At 37.8% G+C, this 20,212-nt stretch overlaps 1 protein-coding gene across 1 annotated transcript in view; it reads right to left on the minus strand.

The window, feature by feature from the left end:
• Positions 1-20,212, minus strand: part of LOC117316940 (cadherin-23-like) — a 52,367-nt gene that overhangs the window by 11,146 nt on the left and 21,009 nt on the right. The window contains exons 3-13 of the mRNA XM_033871718.1: positions 15,374-15,553; positions 14,330-14,411; positions 12,295-12,461; positions 11,404-11,568; positions 10,589-10,701; positions 9,417-9,585; positions 8,251-8,412; positions 7,753-7,890; positions 6,746-6,868; positions 5,828-6,019; positions 5,195-5,388 (exon numbers count right to left, since the gene is read on the minus strand). Of these exons, the coding sequence (XP_033727609.1) occupies positions 5,195-5,388; positions 5,828-6,019; positions 6,746-6,868; positions 7,753-7,890; positions 8,251-8,412; positions 9,417-9,585; positions 10,589-10,701; positions 11,404-11,568; positions 12,295-12,461; positions 14,330-14,411; positions 15,374-15,553 (1,685 nt within the window). The remainder of the gene's footprint in view (positions 1-5,194; positions 5,389-5,827; positions 6,020-6,745; positions 6,869-7,752; positions 7,891-8,250; positions 8,413-9,416; positions 9,586-10,588; positions 10,702-11,403; positions 11,569-12,294; positions 12,462-14,329; positions 14,412-15,373; positions 15,554-20,212) is intronic.

The following is a 20,212-nucleotide window of genomic DNA, read 5'->3' on the forward strand; positions in this document are numbered from 1 at the left end:
TACATCATAGGAACTCACCTCCAATCGAACTTCATCATAGGAACTAACCTCAAATCAAACCACATCATAGGAACTCACCTCCAATCGAACTACATGATAGGACCTCACCTCCAATCAAACTACATCATAGGAACTCACCTCCAATCGAACTACATCATAGGACCTCACCTCCAATCAAACTACATCATAGGAACTCACCTCCAATCGACTTACATCATAGGACCTCACCTCCAATAGAACTACATCATAGGAACTCACCTCAAACTACATCATAGGACTTCACCTCCAATCACTACATCATAGGACCTCACCTCTAATCGAACTACATCATAGGAACTCACCTCCGATCAACCCACATCATAGAAACTCACCTCCAATCGAACTACATCATAGGACCTCACCTCCAATCACTACATCATAGGACCTCACCTCTAATCGAACTACATCATAGGAACTCGCCTCCAATCGAACTAACTCATAGGAACTCACCTCCAATCGAACTAACTCATAGGAACTCGCTTCCAATTGGAATAAATCATAGGAACTCACCACGAACTACATCATAGGAACTAACCTTCAATCGAACTACATCATAGGAACTCACCTCGAACTACATCATAGGAACTCACTTCCAATCGAACTACATCATAGGACCTCATCTCCAATCGAACTACATCATAAGAACTCACCTCCAATCGAATTACATTATAAGAACTCACCTCCAATCGAACTACATCATAGGACCTCACCTCCAATCGAACTACATCACAGGACCTCACCTCCAATCGAACTACATCATAGGAAATCACCTCAAATCGAACTATATCATAGGACCTCACTTCCAATCGAACTACATCATAGGAACTCAACTCCAACCGAACTACATCAGAGGAACTCACCTCCAATCGAACTACATCATAGGACCTCACCTCCAATCGAACTACATTATAGGACCTCACCTCCAATCAAACTACATCATAGGAACTCACCTCCAATCGATCTACATCATAGGACCTCACCTCCAATCAACCCACATCATAGAAACTCACCTCCAATCGAACTACATCATAGGACCTCACCTCGAACTACATCATACGAAATCACCTCCAATCAAACTACATCATAGGAACTCACCTCCAATCGAACTTCATCATAGGAACTAACCTCAAATCAAACCACATCATAGGAACTCACCTCCAATCGAACTACATGATAGGACCTCACCTCCAATCAAACTACATCATAGGAACTCACCTCCAATCGAACTACATCATAGGACCTCACCTCCAATCAAACTACATCATAGGAACTCACCTCCAATCGACTTACATCATAGGACCTCACCTCCAATAGAACTACATCATAGGAACTCACCTCAAACTACATCATAGGACTTCACCTCCAATCACTACATCATAGGACCTCACCTCTAATCGAACTACATCATAGGAACTCACCTCCGATCAACCCACATCATAGAAACTCACCTCCAATCGAACTACATCATAGGACCTCACCTCCAATCACTACATCATAGGACCTCACCTCTAATCGAACTACATCATAGGAACTCGCCTCCAATCGAACTAACTCATAGGAACTCACCTCCAATCGAACTAACTCATAGGAACTCGCTTCCAATTGGAATAAATCATAGGAACTCACCACGAACTACATCATAGGAACTAACCTTCAATCGAACTACATCATAGGAACTCACCTCGAACTACATCATAGGAACTCACTTCCAATCGAACTACATCATAGGACCTCATCTCCAATCGAACTACATCATAAGAACTCACCTCCAATCGAATTACATTATAAGAACTCACCTCCAATCGAACTACATCATAGGACCTCACCTCCAATCGAACTACATCACAGGACCTCACCTCCAATCGAACTACATCATAGGAAATCACCTCAAATCGAACTATATCATAGGACCTCACTTCCAATCGAACTACATCATAGGAACTCAACTCCAACCGAACTACATCAGAGGAACTCACCTCCAATCGAACTACATCATAGGACCTCACCTCCAATCGAACTACATTATAGGACCTCACCTCCAATCAAACTACATCATAGGAACTCACCTCCAATCGATCTACATCATAGGACCTCACCTCCAATCAACCCACATCATAGAAACTCACCTCCAATCGAACTACATCATAGGACCTCACCTCGAACTACATCATACGAAATCACCTCCAATCAAACTACATCATAGGAACTCACCTCCAATCGAACTACATCATAGGAACTAACCTCAAATCAAACCACATCATAGGAACTCACCTCCAATCGAACTACATGATAGGACCTCACCTCCAATCAAACTACATCATAGGAACTCACCTCCAATCAAACTACATCATAGGAACTCACCTCCAATCGAACTACATCATAGGACCTCACCTCCAATCAAACTACATCATAGGAACTCACCTCCAATCGACTTACATCATAGGACCTCACCTCCAATAGAACTACATCATAGGAACTCACCTCAAACTACATCATAGGAACTCACCTCCAATCAAACTACATCATAGGAACTCACCTCCAATCGACTTACATCATAGGACCTCACCTCCAATCAAACTACATCATAGGAACTCACCTCCAATCGAACTACATCACAGGACCTCACCTCCAATTAAACTACATCATAGGAACTCATCTCAAACTACATCATAGGAACTCACCTCCATTCGAACTACATCATAGGAACTCACCTCGAACTACATCATAGGACCTCACCTCCAATCAAACTACATCATAGGAACTCACCTCCAATCGAACTACATCATAGGAAATCACCTCAAACTACATCATAGGACCTCACCTCCAATCGAACTACATCATAGGAACTCACCTCCAATCGAACTACATCATAGGAACTCACCTCCAATCGAACTACATCATAGGAACTCACCTCCAATCGAACTACATCATAGGACCTCACCTCGAACTACATCATAGGAACTCACCTCCAATCAAACTACATCATAGAAACTCACCTCCAATCGAACTACATCATAGGAACTCACCTCAAACTACATCATAGGAACTCACCTCCAATCGAACTACATCATAGGAACTCACCGCGAACTACATCATAGAAACTCACCTCCAATCGAACTACATCATAGGAACTCACCTCAAACTACATCATAGGAACTCACCTCCAATCGAACTAACTGATAGGAACTCACCTCGAACTACATCATAGGACCTCACCTCCAATCGAACTACATCAAAGGAACTCACCTCGAACTACATCAAAGGAACTCACCTCCAATCGAACTACATCATAGGACCTCACCTCCAATCGAGCTAACTCATAGGAACTCGCCTCCAATCGAACTAACTCATAGGAACTCACCTCCAATCGACTTACATCATAGGACCTCACCTCAATCTACATCATAGGACCTCACCTCCAATCGAACTACATCATAGGAACTCACCTCCAATCGACTTACATCATAGGACCTCACCTCAAACTACATCATAGGAACTCACCTCCAATCGAACTACATAACCGTTATCATTCCTTCTATGCTTCCACTTGTCAACAAACAATAAGAAATAAATGAATATTGATATGCGTATCGCAGGAAGGCCGATAATTCTGGATAAATATTTGAAAGAAGGGATAACATGAGTTTACCCCCATTATATATTTTCCGTGATTAGATATGATAATTATAGATTATTACGCTGTGAGAACAATTTTCTCATCGCTCGCTCGTATATGAGATCGAGGGGCCACCGCAAATTGTTCGAACGACAACCACTGAAAAAAATGGTGTGATTGTGTTTTGATCACCTATATACTACTCATCATTTATTTTTTGAACGAAAGTCAATTTAGATTGTAAGCAATAACATTGTAAACTTACACAAGTTTCTACAGCAACGAAGTTAATGTGTTTACCATCTTACAATGTCAATGTTACGGTGTTTGGTGAATTTGATCAAACAAACAAAATAAACATGATGTCACTTTACTCTAAATATGCATATCGATGACTGAAATTATGTTTCTGTTTCCAAATGATGCGCTTTTAATTTAAAAAAAATAAAGAAATCAGTACGGACTATTTTTTGGGCGCAGTAGTAGAGCTGTGTGTTTAACGGCTCACAGCTGATAAGATGAAAATAGTAATGACGCCGATCAACAATCCAAAGTCCGCTAGAAATTTACAAAAAGAAAATGGCATACGCATACTACAATTCTATTTATTTATGCTTCAAATAATTGTCTAAATATATTGTAATCTTATCACTGTCGCTGTCAATCACACAAATTTGTCTTTACTTCGGCAAAAACGTCACAGCACGTGTAGTTTCCAACCAGAACTTGGCAGAAGTTTTTCTCAATTTCTTCTCATGTTGTTCTAACGTCGCTCTCAAGTTGATCTCATTTTTATCAGAGGAAATATTTTATTGGACATCTATTCAGTAGATGGTATATTGTAGTATATAGATGATAATATGAAACCAGCAGGGACAGCGCTCATATCCCATTTCTACGTAGTAACATGATTCGATATGACCATTATAACGATTTATCACCTTTATCACGATTTATCACTATTATCACGATTTATCACCATTTCCGTGGAAGATATCAACTGCTGATATAAAATTTAACAACACAAGCTTTCCCCTCTAGATATGACGTCGTGACCTAGATTTGTATGGCGGATGTCGTCGTGACCTAGATTTGAATAGCGGGTGTCGTCGTGACCTTGATTTGTATGGCGGGTGTCGTCTTGAGCTAAATTTGTATGGCGGGTGTCGTCGTGACCTTGATTTGAATGGCGGGTGTCGTCGTGACCTTGATTTGAATAGCGGGTGTCGGCGTGAGCTAGATTTGTATGGCGGGTGTCATCGTGACTTTGATTTGAATAGCGGGTGTCGTCGCGACCTAGATTTGTTTGACGGGTGTCGTCGTGACCTAGATTTGTATGGCGGGTATTGTCGTGACCTAGATCGGTATGGCGGTTGTCGTCGTGACCTAGATTGGTATGACGGGTGTCGTCGATAGAAGACGCCTACCTTCCGGAACACTAGGCATGTTTGCCGTCGTTTAATTATTGGAGTTAAAATTTATTGTTATGTTATTTTATCGGTATTCTGTTTATGTAATTATACATGGTACGAAACTTACACTGCCTTCATTTCCTATGACGTAGTATGTAGCTGATGCAAATGCCGGGGATTCGTTGACATCTGCCACGGCCACTGAGACAGACTGTGTGTCCGTAACTTGACCATCTGTTACACTGATAGTCGCTGTAAACGTCTTCGCTGTTAGAGCCTCGTAATCAATCCTGGTCGTTGATGACGTATGCAGAAGTCCGGCTTAAATAAGAGTTGATAATGTATAATTTAAGCATTCACACAAGATATATGCCGAATTTAATAACACACATTATTTAATAAATACATTACCAGTTTTTGATTTAAGTCTTTTCTTATTCAACCTGTTATAGTGAAATCGCATTCAAAATTCGAATTCCGTGCTCTCAGTGGGACCTACTCTTGTGACGTCACGGGTACACGCGACCCTTCTTATATATACATTATATATTTAGTTTGTGAGATAAATAAAATAAACATCCATCGGATTTCTGAATTTTAAATTGTTTTCCATCGTAAAGATATTCTATACAACTGAACTACATGAATTATTACATAAGAGTGGAGAAAAGATCAATAATCATCATTCAATGGTGGTTGACAAAATCACTCCGGGATGTCTTGTTTAACAATGAAGTAAATGACAATGAAATTTACTTACTGGACGAATCGACTGTGAGTATCGTAGCTCCCTCTAGCGGGCTGAACACTGCGCTGTACGTGAGGGTTTGGGTGGCTGTGTCTGGGTCAACCGCTTTCACTTGATATACCGCCGTGTTGAGACCAATAGACTCCAACACAGACAGTGTGAAGGTTAGCGGAAGGTTTTGTATCACCGGAGATGTATTTATGCCTACGAACATATACAGAAGTCTTAACACATATTAACAATGCTACTGTAAATATATATTTTGAGTTTTGAGTTTTCGGTCACTGAACGCCTGCAGAAAGAATTGTCCATTAGATAAACCTTTTAGAAACACACATAATTTCTTGCTGCAAAACCGTGAACATTTGAAACGGCTGGTATAGTATTACTGCTGTATATACGTTAGTGAACGGTTTCTCAAGACAGCTCACCAGGATTACCACGGAAGTTTACAATTTAAGCTGCATAAATAGAAGAAAAAAAATACGAACAGCAGAAAATTGGACATGGTATTTACCACCGGTATGGTATTGTAGCTAAAAGTATCTTTAGTGATATTCCTGGTACGACATTTTAAAAAGCCCCTTCCCCAACGGGTATACGAAAACGAGTACACAAATGTCCGGATAGAACAAAGAAGAGATACCAATTGGTGCCCGTAGTTGGTATCCGTAAATGCGAATTATGGGTTTTCTTACGATCTTACCTCTTTTAAGTCTTTAATACAAACTGATTGATACACTAAGTTAGACTTATTTGATATACATGTATTTCAGGCGAGAGTATTTGTACTTTAAAGAAATATATATATATATATATATATATAATGGTTTAAAAGAGATTAACTTTTGAAATTTCATCAATCCTATTTGGATGGGTTGTAGTTATCATCCATCACCGTGTGTTGATGTTCTGGAGGAGGGTCCTTACCTGCTATAAAGATGGTTAATGACCGGGGTCCCACTGTAGACAGACCGTCATTGATACTGACCAATATGTCGTATCCGACTGTGGTTAAAACGTTCAGGTTGGTATTGGTTTGAATCTCGCCAGCTGTAAAAACATAATCAAGTAATTAAGTATCGCTTTTAGTCTAACTATGTAGACGTAACCACAGATCAGACTGCCGATAGACAACGACTAGTCAGGGCTGCCAATTGGCTAGTATTTATATAGGCCACGGATAATCCTTTTCAAAATAGCGTCTTGGAGTGTTCATGGAGAAATACAAATTAATAATCCTTACAATCACAGCTCTCTAGCCTAATATCAAATGGTCAATAATCGGAAATATTACTTGCACTTCTTTGGAAGACAATTGGTATGTACATATTAACTGTGGATATCAAACCTGTTTATTTGGAAAATAAAACGTTGTTCAAATAATTTCAATACTTTAACCACGCAAAATGCCTCATAAATAATGATATTACTTCATCTCACACACGTGACCTTTTTTAATTAAGAGGGAATCCCCAGGCTGAAATCAAACCAACGATTTGTTGGTTGTATAGTCCAATCAAAAGTCGTTTGGTCAAGATCTTGACCAGGACGGTGGCCTTGGCTTGCCTTGGTACATTATTTATTCGTGAGCGCAGAATAGTGCGTTGAAGTGAAATGGTACTAAGGAGGAAAAGACACAATTGATGTTGTTTATGTATCGTAATTTATCTACGAGAGAAAAGATCCACTGTCATAATAAACATTCAAAACAGAAAACCGTCATATGCCATGTGGCGCGAGCCAAATTCTCAGAGTTCTGAGTCGATTAAGTCCTTTTGGATAAAATGCTATCAACAAGGACATGAACAAGTACATGAATAGCTAGCTATTTCGATAGTGGATACTTAGACATCATATCAGTCAAACCATTCACAGCGTAGTTTGAAATGTACTATGTACAAAACCCTGTATACGTAATTTGTCAGTCAACTCACTGCTTGTATCTAGAGTAAAGGGACAGCTAGCCACAGAGCACGTGGAGGAGAACGTAATACCATCTCCCTCAGAGTCGGACGTGGACACCTGAAAGACGCTTGTTCCGCTGACCGTTAACGTAGACGTGGACACGGAATCTACAAAATGAATAACAAATCACAAAAGTTCCATTTTCTATCAATCTTAAGGTAAGTAAGATGTTAAACGAAGTTGATAACAAAGAAAAACATAAATATGTATATATAGATAAAAATGAACATCATATCAATATCTGTTTTACACTTCCCGATCCATCAATGATCGGTAGCTGTAACAATAACAGGCCTATAATCGAGTTTTCTTTGTTAGGAAAAGAAAATTAACTTTTTGAGAATGTCATACTACAATATATAGGATGTAATTTATATCATTTTCGATTTCATTTCAGCAACAAATCAAGAGATAACGGCGAGACGTTTTTCAACTCTTTCTCAAAATCATGAATCTTTTGTACTTACTTGGAAGATTAGTGAAGGTGGGCGGAACATTAGGCAGGATGTATGCGGTGAGGGAGCTGCTGTCGGAGTCGGATGACGAGTCCGTACACGTCACATGTATAGTATATTTCTTCTGAGTACTGTAGACAAATCCCGGGTTCGCTTTGGAGTATATTCCATAAACTGGAATCAAAATATTTACGTAAAGGTTTTTCTTATGAAATCATTGTAGTTTGATTGGAGGTGAGTTCCTATGAGTATTGGCATGACCAGATAACTTTGTACATTGCACGTTCTAGTAAAACGGCCACCACAAATGTGTACAAAGTAACTCTTCTTCAAAGTAACTTCTTACATACAAAAAAAAATACACGAACACAATCTCGCCGCAAGGGGTTTTCACATATCTGTTTCCATTGAAATCTGGCGATATCTTGTTTCCTGGAGTGCGCGGCCATTTTCAAAAGCTATTTTAAACAGGATTGCAAAGAATGTGGACAGATATTTTTCGTGAGCGATTATCAATTAATGCAATATTTATGTCATTTTTTAATCGGTGTATACCTTTTATGTGTCAAATTGTAGGAAACGAGGGAAAGGTTCAAACGCCAGCCTGAAGATGGGTCAAAAAGGCAGCTTTGAAGGCATATTAACACCAGAACCCTTCGGATTAGTGCAATGCATGAATATCCACCCTTTTTCAAAAGAATTGTTTTTTTCTACTGACTTTAAAGTTTTCTGTTGCAAATTTTCGGAACATATATTAAGTACTTACATGATAAAGAGGCGTTAGATGTCGTTAGCATGTCGTAGTTTTCTATCATGTTTAATTATTAACTGTTACATATGTTACTATGAAATTCTATAGCAATGCTATACATAAAATTATAACTATCATACTATAATATGAATTACAAAAAAATATCATATTTTAAAAATATCAGTGCATGTAATTTTGATATACTATTATTACATACAACGATTTAAGTGTTATCACAGTGGTGACAATATGAAAAATTATTAATTGAATGTTTTCTGCTATTTCTTATTTTCTGTAAATCTCGAGATACACATGAATATACTGTATAGATTGGACGCTTCCGCTTGTGGCCAAGATGTTGTAGATCTCTTCAAACTAACATCAAATTCACTTCAAACATTTCTTGATAAGCTCATTTTGTTCTCACCTGACGCTGATGTCAATTTCGACAGAAACTTTGCCTCAGTTTCGGTACATACAACCGTATCAGAAGGCGAGGCATCAGTCACAGTGATGCTGTGTTGTAGTGTCTCTGATGTTGTGTCCTCGTGTATGTAGCAACGAGAGGGAAGGTTTGACACAGGGATTACTGGGAGCTGAATATTACATACATATATAACACTAGATCATAGCAACATCAACATAACAAATAACTTAAACACAAACATTTTTTGGAGACAACCAAACTAGAATGTAACGGAACCAGACTTCAAAATAAGAATGACGTGTCCAGGTATATAGACCACAACAGCCACCAAGATAGACTGTTGGCATCAAAAGCTCACATCTTAAATGAATCATTGCGATTAAAGATTAAATATATCCTTATTGTTTGGAAAGTTATTTATCTTGAATAAAGATATTGAAATCTGTGTTTTCATTCGAAAACGTCTGTTTCTTTTGTTATGGTTTAGTAGAGGAAATAGACATTTCTTAAAGCAAACAGTTAACATTACAGTTTAAACGGAAATTACAGATAAATAGCCTTCCAATTATATCAACACCATACCGATGGATATCATCCTAAATATAAAACTGATAGCGTTCATATATAACTGTCATCACAGTCATATCTATATACGGTGAAAACGTGTAGTTTGTAGATCATACACTGTACATATGAAAACGCCATGACATCGCGTCTGACTTCCTTATATACCTACAGCGATTAATATCTAACAAAATCTCAAACATCAATCAAATATATCAATTATCAAATAACAGGTTTCAAAATTAAATTCCAAAATAAAAGATTTAAATAACCGAACAATCGTACCTGCAGCACCATTTTAGTTTTGTTTATAGAAAGTAGCACTGCATTGACTTCATGATATTGTTCCATTGGTACATAGAAAAGCTAACCTGTTATTTCAACACCAGCAAAAATATTTATAAATCTCAGAATGAATCGAGTTTCCTAATTACGAGGTTTTGGAGTAATTAGCGAAATGTGATTCATTTCGAGGTGGCATTTTGCGGGTGTCTCTCTTCAAACGAATACCATCAATTGTTCAACAATGCCCGGATGTAATCGGATGACAACCTGATGGTGTTTTATAACTCTATCGTAAAAACAAGAGGTAATTTTGTTTTACTTACAGAGTTTGTGACCGTTACAGAAAGGGTCCCCGAATCTGAATTACTACACGGATCACTTGTTTGGAAGTTCAATGTGTAAGATCCCGCCGGCACTCCATTTGTTTTCACCGTCACTTGTTTGGAAGTTCAGTGTGTAAGATCCCGCCGGCACTCCATTTGTTTTCACCGTCACTTGCACTGAAATGTTAATTTTATATCTAAACCACGAAACAATAACAAAACATAGCATGAACTAGATATAGATTTGCATGCTGACCCTTTAACGACAAGAGTAAGGCTATATGTTTCTGGGAAGGGACGACACCCGTCATGTCAATCGATGTTAAGTCCGGGTTCCGACGCATGCGTAATCAGGTAATGAATTACATCAGGTTCTGATACGTTCTATATGTAATACGGGAAATGCTTGAGTTGACCACGTGCTAAAAGTGACACAAGTAGTTGGTCATTTGGGAACATATGATTTCCAGGTAACAAGAAATTGATGTTTTTACAACTGAGTGATATATTTGGAGTATATTATCTCGTTTCATATTTTATTAATAAAGGGGTTAGTCTAACGCTGTAAACGGATATATCTTAGTTCGAATCTGATATTAGCGATTTTCGTGATGGGATCATTCCGCTAAATCACGATTCCGCTAATTGCCCTATCTATACATACATCGTTTATTATATCAAGCACAGAGGAAGGGCCAATTCATCATGACGATAAAAAATTTAATCGGAATTAAGCTACGTTTCGTGTGTGCCAAACTGTGTCCTTTAACACTTAACTGTCATCACCTGTTGACATGAGTTTTGGAGCGACTTACGCGTTGAAGTGTCGAAGTCGAAATAAGTCTCCGTTGTCATGGTAGTGGTAAGAGTATCTCCGTCGGCGTCATTCGCAGACACAGTGAAGAGATAATGGCCAATATTGGAGGCGTCGACCATAGTAACAGAGGCGCTGGCAAGGTTTGTAAACGTTGGGCCTGACCCTGGGTAAACACGGAAGTGTTAGACAAATTACAATAATACCTCTTTTTATGGGAAGCTTCATTTTTTTTTAAATGTAAATTTGATGATAAACAGTAAATTCTTATTCACAAAAGTCACATTTATTGTTAAAATTTTAACTACATATTGGGTTAATCACTTTCACTGCTATATTTATGGGGGTAACTCGCCTTCACTGCTATAGTTGTGGGGTTCATTTCATTCGCTGATATATTGATTTCAAAGGGTTTACACATCTTTGGTCTTACATATATGGGGCTTATTTATCTTCGTTGATGCATTTCAACATTTGTTATACAAATTATGTGTTCCCAGCTTTCCTTCTAGATATACACATTTTGGCCAAAAACATCTGTGACGGGCCTTAGATTGACATAAAAAAAACGGTAAGGTGCAGTTTGGTGTTGATTATTTTGTTTTTGGTTTGGATTAGTATTATTAAAGTCTTATCAACAACTATGTGTGAACTATGAGGTGAAGGTTTGCTAATTGATTCAATGAGTACTGGCTTCAACCATGCTACCCTGACAATGATTCCTAAGCATTCCTGCTGGGTCATTAACGTAACTTTTTTTTATTTGTGTTAGCAATTTTGAAGGAATACATACTTGGTTCTGATGCTAGGTGGGTTTTTTTAACAAACTTAAAACTAGACGATAAAAAACAAACAAGGAAAGCTCATGATTGTAAACTATTTCAGTACTTACCAGCGTTTACCTTCGCGTTGATTGCGTATTTCCTGTCATCATCTGTGGTGACGGTTCCCCAGTTAAATGTGTTTCCAACTCCTATGTTCCCGACCGACTCCGTCTCCTTAAAATCTTTCCCTCCTCCCTCATGCTTGTTGGATATGATTGGATTGCCAGGATTGTAACTGAAAGGTTTAATCAAGTGAAGATGAATTTCGTTTTCGTATACCTCTGAAAATCAATACTTACAGAAAAAGGAGTGGATGATTAGAACTTATTGGTGGTTTTATCCGTCTTAAGGACTTTGAAGGATGTAATTATGGACAGTTTTATCTGTCATCTGAACCATAAAGAATGCATATTGCAGAAGTAATGAAACAGACGAACCTGATCGTTAATAGTTATATTTTCTATATGTTTGCTTTATGAGATGTTAAGGGACTAAAGTGTACAATTGAATACCTTTCATGACAAACCATTCCAGCATAAATATCAAAATGGAGTCATTAGCATTACAGATTTGTCTATATACTTACATCCCTAGGTAATCATTACGGTATTGTCTATATACTTACATCCCTAGGTAATCATTACGGTATTGTCTATATACTTACATCCCTAGGTAATCATTACAATGTTGTCTATATACTTACATCCCTAGGTAATCATTACGATGTTGTCTATATACTTACATCCCTAGGTAATCATTACGATGTTGTCTATAACTTACATCCCTAGGTAATCATTACGATGTTGTCTATATACTTACATCCCTAGGTAATCATTACGATGTTGTCTATATACTTACATCCCTAGGTAATCATTACGATGTTGTCTATATACTTACATCCCTAGGTAATCATTACGATGTTGTCTATATACTTACATCCCTAGGTAATCATTACAATGTTGTCTATATACTTTCATCCCTAGGTAATCATTACAATGTTGTCTATATACTTACATCCCTAGGTAATCATTACGATGTTGTCTATATACTTACATCCCTAGGTAATCATTACAATGTTGTCTATATACTTACATCCCTAGGTAATCATTACAATGTTGTCTATATACTTACATCCCTAGGTAATCATTACAATGTTGTCTATATACTTACATCCCTAGGTAATCATTACGATGTTGTCTATATACTTACATCCCTAGGTAATCATTACGATGTTGTCTATATACTTACATCCCTAGGTAATCATTACGATGTTGTCTATATACTTACATCCCTAGGTAATCATTACAATGTTGTCTTTATACTTACATCCCTAGGTAATCATTACAATGTTGTCTATATACTTACATCCCTAGGTAATCATTACAATGTTGTCTATATACTTACATCCCTAGGTAATCATTACGATGTTGTCTATATACTTACATCCCTAGGTAATCATTACGGTATTGTCTATATACTTACATCCCTAGGTAATCATTACGATGTTGTCTATATACTTACATCCCTAGGTAATCATTACGATGTTGTCTATATACTTACATCCCTAGGTAATCATTACGATGTTGTCTATATACTTATATCCCTAGGTAATCATTACGATGTTGTCTATATACTTACATCCCTAGGTAATCATTACAATGTTGTCTATATACTTACATCCCTAGGTAATCATTACAATGTTGTCTATATACTTACATCCCTAGGTAATCATTACGATGTTGTCTATACTTACATCCCTAGGTAATCATTACGATGTTGTCTATATACTTACATCCCTAGGTAATCATTACGATGTTGTCTATATACTTACATCCCTAGGTAATCATTACAATGTTGTCTATATACTTACATCCCTAGGTAATCATTACAATGTTGTCTATATACTTACATCCCTAGGTAATCATTACGATGTTGTCTATATACTTACATCCCTAGGTAATCATTACGATGTTGTCTATATACTTTCATCCCTAGGTAATCATTACGGCGTTGTCTATATACTTACATCCCTAGATAATCATTACGGTGTTGTCTATAACTTACATCCCTAGGTAATCATTACAATGTTGTCTATATACTTACATCCCTAGGTAATCATCTTGCTGTACTTGTATCCTTTGTCCAGCAGGGATAGCCTCGATATGCTCCCCATTAACCATGCCCGCTGAAAATATATAATAATTCATCCATAATATCCTTTCTTTGGCGCCTCTAAAAGAAATACAGTAAAGATAAAATAAATAATAAATACAAAGAAAGGAACAAATTACACAAATAAGATTGGAAAGTCGAGGAGAGGAGAGGAGAGGAGAGGAGAGGAGTGTTACATATAATGTCATTGTCATGCGAGAAACATAAGTGATGTAGCTGTCAGAAATTGATTTCCCACCATCTGAAACACTTCGTTACCTTAATGCATGCCGTAATATCATTTTGTAATTTGAATTTGTTGTCATCGCCAGAATATGTGGCGTCACATTGTGTTATGTAATGACGATCTATTTGTTTTCCCCGTATTTATTACATGTATATTCGTCAGATTGGGGTGTGTAAAATGTAAAGTGGATTGATAATATAATAAAAATAAAAAAATTCTCATGACCCCTGGATGACCTTCTGGTAGTACAATAGTGTAATATGACGATAGAGTTGATCAGATAGCACTCGGCAGTATCAACGAGCACCAGCATGGAATAAACGTTAAATTAAGCTTGATTGACTTGATTGCCGCGGTGGCCGAGTGGTTAAGGTGTCCCGACACTTTAACACTAGCCCTCCACCTTTGGGGTGCGAGTTCGAAACTTATGTGGGGCAGTTGCCAGTTACTGACCGTAGGCCGGTGGTTTTTCTCCGGGTACTCCGGCTTTCCTCTACCTCCAAAACCTGGCACGTCCTTAAATGGCCCTGGCTGTTAATAGGACGTTAAACTAAAACAAACCAATGATTGACTAATATGGACCTAAATGACAACGTACATATTCTATTTATGTGTATAACCTATACTAATGTGACGAGTATCATAGGTGATCCTTACTCTTCCGGAACACGTGGTCTGAATCCGTATTGTAGTGTGTGGTATATTGATTCGTGTACATGTCAGTATTATCATGTAGTTGAAATACTCACCAGTCACAGTGATGATGTTTTCTCCCACCAGCGTGAATACGTTCGAACTCCCGGACACTTCCCTCCACACCTGTAGGTGGACCTGACCGGCGTTCGTCTTGGCGTAATATTCCCATTCGTAAATATTTCCACAATCACAGTCAACTTTGTAGTCGTTATTTATAATGAGCGTACTTGTACCTTAAATCATAAATATATATCCCGTGGTTTCAATTAGTTTGTTTTATTTTATTAAAGATCGTTATCAGAAAATGTCAACCGAAAACAAGATTAAAATGAATATAATATACAGGATAATTGTCATCAATAATGCATATATCATCAAAACATGAAACTTATCCTACCATAAGACTGTAAGGTTTGAATTAAAACCGTTTGTCAGAAGATACTGGCGAAATGACGAATTCATTGTAATAACTTAGATAAAGAAGGATATGTCATACCTAATCTATATATAGCAGACTGTAGCACGCTATATACTTACAAAATAAAATTACATGGTGAAAGAGAGATATGCTGACTCTATGGGGTTTTTTATCTCCCAGAATGCCTCATTCAAGATGGCTGCCAATGTTGGCAGCCATCTTGAATGAGGCATTCTGGAAAAGAGAAAAAACCCATAGGAGTCATCAATTCTCTCCCCTGTATTTTGGTTTTCAAATACAGAAGTGACATACCTTTCTTTAGTTGTATTTTCTTCTTCTTTCAATATCTGTTGTTGATGATTCATGGCTAGCCGGGTTGGATTTCACGACGTTATTGACTTTCGGCATGCTAGTATAGTATGTAAATGGCTAGCCGGGTTGGTTTTCACGACGTTATTGGCTTTCGGCATGCTAGTATAGTATGTAATGGCTAGCCGGGTTGGTTTTCACGACGTTATTGAATTTCAATATGCTAGTATAGTATGTAAATGGCTAGCCGGGTTGGTTTTCAGGACGTTATTGAATTTCAATATGCTAGTATAGTATGTAAATGGCTAGCCGGGTTGGTTTTCACGACGTTATTGAATTTCAATATGCTAGTATAGTATGTAAATGGCTAACCGGGTTGGTTTTCATGACGTTATTGGCTTTCGGTATGCTAGTATAGTATGTAAATGGCTAGCCGGGTTGGTTTTCACGACGTTTTTGGCTTTCGGTATGCTAGTATAGTATGTAAATGGCTAACCGGGTTGGTTTTCATGACGTTATTGGCTTTCGGTATGCTAGTATAGTATGTAAATGGCTAACCGGGTTGGTTTTCATGACGTTATTGGCTTTCGGTATGCTAGTATAGTATGTAAATGGCTAACCGGGTTGGTTTTCACGACGTTATTGAATTTCAATATGCTAGTATAGTATGTAAATGGCTAGCCGGGTTGGTTTTCACGACGTTTTTGGCTTTCGGTATGCTAGTATAGTATGTAAATGGCTAGCCGGGTTGGTTTTCACGACGTTATTGAATTTCGGTATGCTAGTATATAAGACTCTATCATATGTGGTCATGTAGGATAGGGATATTCCACCCTCTGGGTCACAAAATGTGGTAAAACCCGAGGCTCCGCCGAGGGTTTTACCACATTTTGTGACCCAGAGGGTGAAAAATCCCTATCCTACATGAACCACATATGATTGAGTATTTTTCTCTCATTCCCCAACCTAAAATATGCAAATATAGGCACTATCTGTCGATAGCTTTCTCAGATAGACGCCATTTTTTCTCAATCCAAACTTTTTTTCTACTGCATATAATAAAAAAAGAACAGCTCCAATCGATTTACCATACCCCATATATGCAAACGGCGTTTGCTGTTCTAAAAAAGAAGGAAACCATTCATTTCCACAGTCTAACGTTGTTTCAGGAGCCCTGTCATTGCAAGCGAAGCCAAATCACTTGATGTCGGCCAAGCTGGTGCGTGCTTTCGCGTGAGAATATAGTTCCATGTTTTATTAATAAAAAACAATAAAAGAACGTGTTTTTTTTTTACATAATTTATGTCATAAATAAAAAAAATATTATCTGATTACATAACATGGAGCAGACGATGTGTTTACAAATCTATAGATAGATCTACTTTCGGTTCGGCGACCTACTTTTGTATCATTGCGCGCGCGTGGCTATCCTACACCGAAAGCGAGGTAATACACACACAGCAAGCATGGGTGTATTTACCTGGACAGACCAGTATGATACCGGTAGGGATGAGAGAATAGTATGTAAATGGCTATCAGGGTTGGTTTTCATGACGTTATTGGCTTTCGGTATGCTAGTATAGTATGTAAATGGCTAGCCGGGTTGGTTTTCACGACGTTACTGGCTTTCGGTATGCTAGTATAGTATGTAAATGTCATGACGTTATTAGTCATTTTTGTCATGTTTTTGTCATGATTTTGTCATTTTTGTCATGTTTTGTCATGATTTTGTCATTTTTGTCATGATTTTGTCATGATTTTGTCATGTTTTTGTCATTTTTGTCATATTTTGTCATGTTTTGTCATTTTTGACATGATTTTTAGATTGGAAGGAATACAGTGATGAGAGTGGCTACAACACTTTTTCTACACCCAATTCACGATCAACGTTACCTAGAAAACCAGTTTCAGACATGCCAAAGAAATGGAAAAAATTTAAGCCTACAGATTAGAGCCCAGAAAAAGTATAAAAGTCATCGAAACACTCCAGTCAAATCATAATAAAATGACTGACAATGCCAGTGTAAACTCTAAGTGGTTGTTGTTTGGTACCAAACTGCCAAGAGAAGAAATTGTTTTCTTTTGTCAAGTGTGCATCACCTATATCATCATCTGCTGTAGCATCTATCATCTGAGCATAGGTCATCCACTAGAGTCTCTGTGGGTTTCTTTGTTGAGCAGTGGTATTGGCTATCTAATACCTAGTCCTACTCTGAAAAAGAAAGATGTTTTACATAACCCTTCCTAGTAATAGTTCAATGGAGTACTTTCAAGACAATACATTAACAACTTACAAGACACGTTTGCCTCAACCTCTAGATCTCTTGGGGTTCTTGGGAGATGGGTCTAGCTGAAATTCAATATCCTCACTCTTGGTTCAACGTACGTGAAGGAGAATTGTGGTTGGAGATGATCGTTGGTGGCAGTGACAATGTTGCTAATGTTGAATTTGATCCTGGAGCTGCATTAAAACTTTACGTTAAACCAGGTTATTATCCCAATGTGCTTAATATTTTAGAATACATATGGGGGGGGGGGGGGGACAAAAAAATGGTATCACATGGAGATATGTTCAAGATTTCTACTGATAAAATTGATTAGAGGGTAACTTTGACTATATCTACTGGCTTACGTTTTAATCTCAGTCCTATTTGGACAAAATTGTTAGGATTTGAGTTTTCACGGTTTTCTGAAGGAAAATACACTGGCAGAAACATGGCTGACGTTCGTCAAGGTTTTTATTCCATTTATGTCTACTGTCCTTTAGTTGAACCACAGATGGTGGGTGATTCCAGGGTTCCACTTGTCAGAATAGTTCCAATTGAGGATATGCCAGGACATGTCATCAGTAATGAATTCCAACCAATTCATTATGTACCATTACAACAACGTCAATTTCAAGAAATAGATATAATGTTGAGAGACGATACAGGTAAACCCATTCCATTTGAGAGAGGAAAAGTTGTCGTCACCTTACATTTTAAGAGGCATTCTTTAGGTTCAATTTATCAGAACTAAAAGGTCTATATAAGAAATTATTATTAGGTTCAAACTGAAGAAAAGCAATCAATATGAAAGCTGCTCACCAATGTGATAGAAACCTATTTGATAGGTATTACTTGAATCAAGCTTGGGGAGGTGGTAGTGGAAATGTCTTCAGAGGAACAAGAATGCAGAGAGGTCATGGTATAGGAGGTCTGTTTAGAGGTTTATTTAAAACCATTAAGCCTTTACTTCATTCTGGAATGAAGAGCATCACTCCAATTGTGAAGAAAGGAGTGAGGCTTGTAGGAAAACAAGCAATTGATTCTGGCATGAAATTGACTAGTGATTTGCTAAAGGGGGAAAACATCAAAACTGCAGCAAGAAAACGTGCCATCGAAGCTAGAGATCAGCTTAAACGTAAAGCTTTGCAAGATCTAAGGCCACCTGGAAGGAGAAAAAGGAAAAGAAAAGAATCACCCAATCAGCGTAGAGCAAAAGATATCTTTGATGCATGATTCCCCCCAAAAAAGGCATATATATGTGTGTATGTGTTTGTGTAGTTTATACAGAGTGGCGTTGAAAGATGTCTTTAGTTCATCTGAACTCCTGTGAATGTGTCCAGTCAGAATTAGATTTATTCGATACACCACCCACTCAAACCAGTGTAGAAGATGGATACTGGCATCAAATTGGAAAATCACATCTGTCAATGATGGTGGCCCTTATGTCTTAGACGTATCAGGAGCTGGAGATGATTACTTGGATCTAGCAAATACGTCCCTCTACGTGAAAGCACATATCCTCAATAATGATAGCACCAACCTTACTGATGAAAACGTTGCACCTGTTAATCTTTGGTTACATTCTCTCTTTGGGGATGTCAGCGTTTGTCTCAATGAAAAACTAGTCTCATCACCCAACAATATGTATCCATTCAGAGCTTACCTGGAAACGCTTCTCAGCTATGGTCCTGCAGCCAAAGAATCTCAGTTGACCAGTGGAATGTGGTATAAGGATACAGCTGCGCAAATGGACACTGCAGGAAACGATAATCATGGCTACATCAAGAGGAAATTGTCAACAACAACCAGTAGATCTGTGGAAATGATGGGAAGACTCCATTCTGACCTATTTGCTCAGGAAAGATATCTTGTCAATAATGTGAACATGAAAATAACGT

Source organism: Pecten maximus, chromosome 18, assembly GCF_902652985.1.
Source record: "Pecten maximus chromosome 18, xPecMax1.1, whole genome shotgun sequence".
NCBI classification, from domain to species: domain Eukaryota; kingdom Metazoa; phylum Mollusca; class Bivalvia; order Pectinida; family Pectinidae; genus Pecten; species Pecten maximus.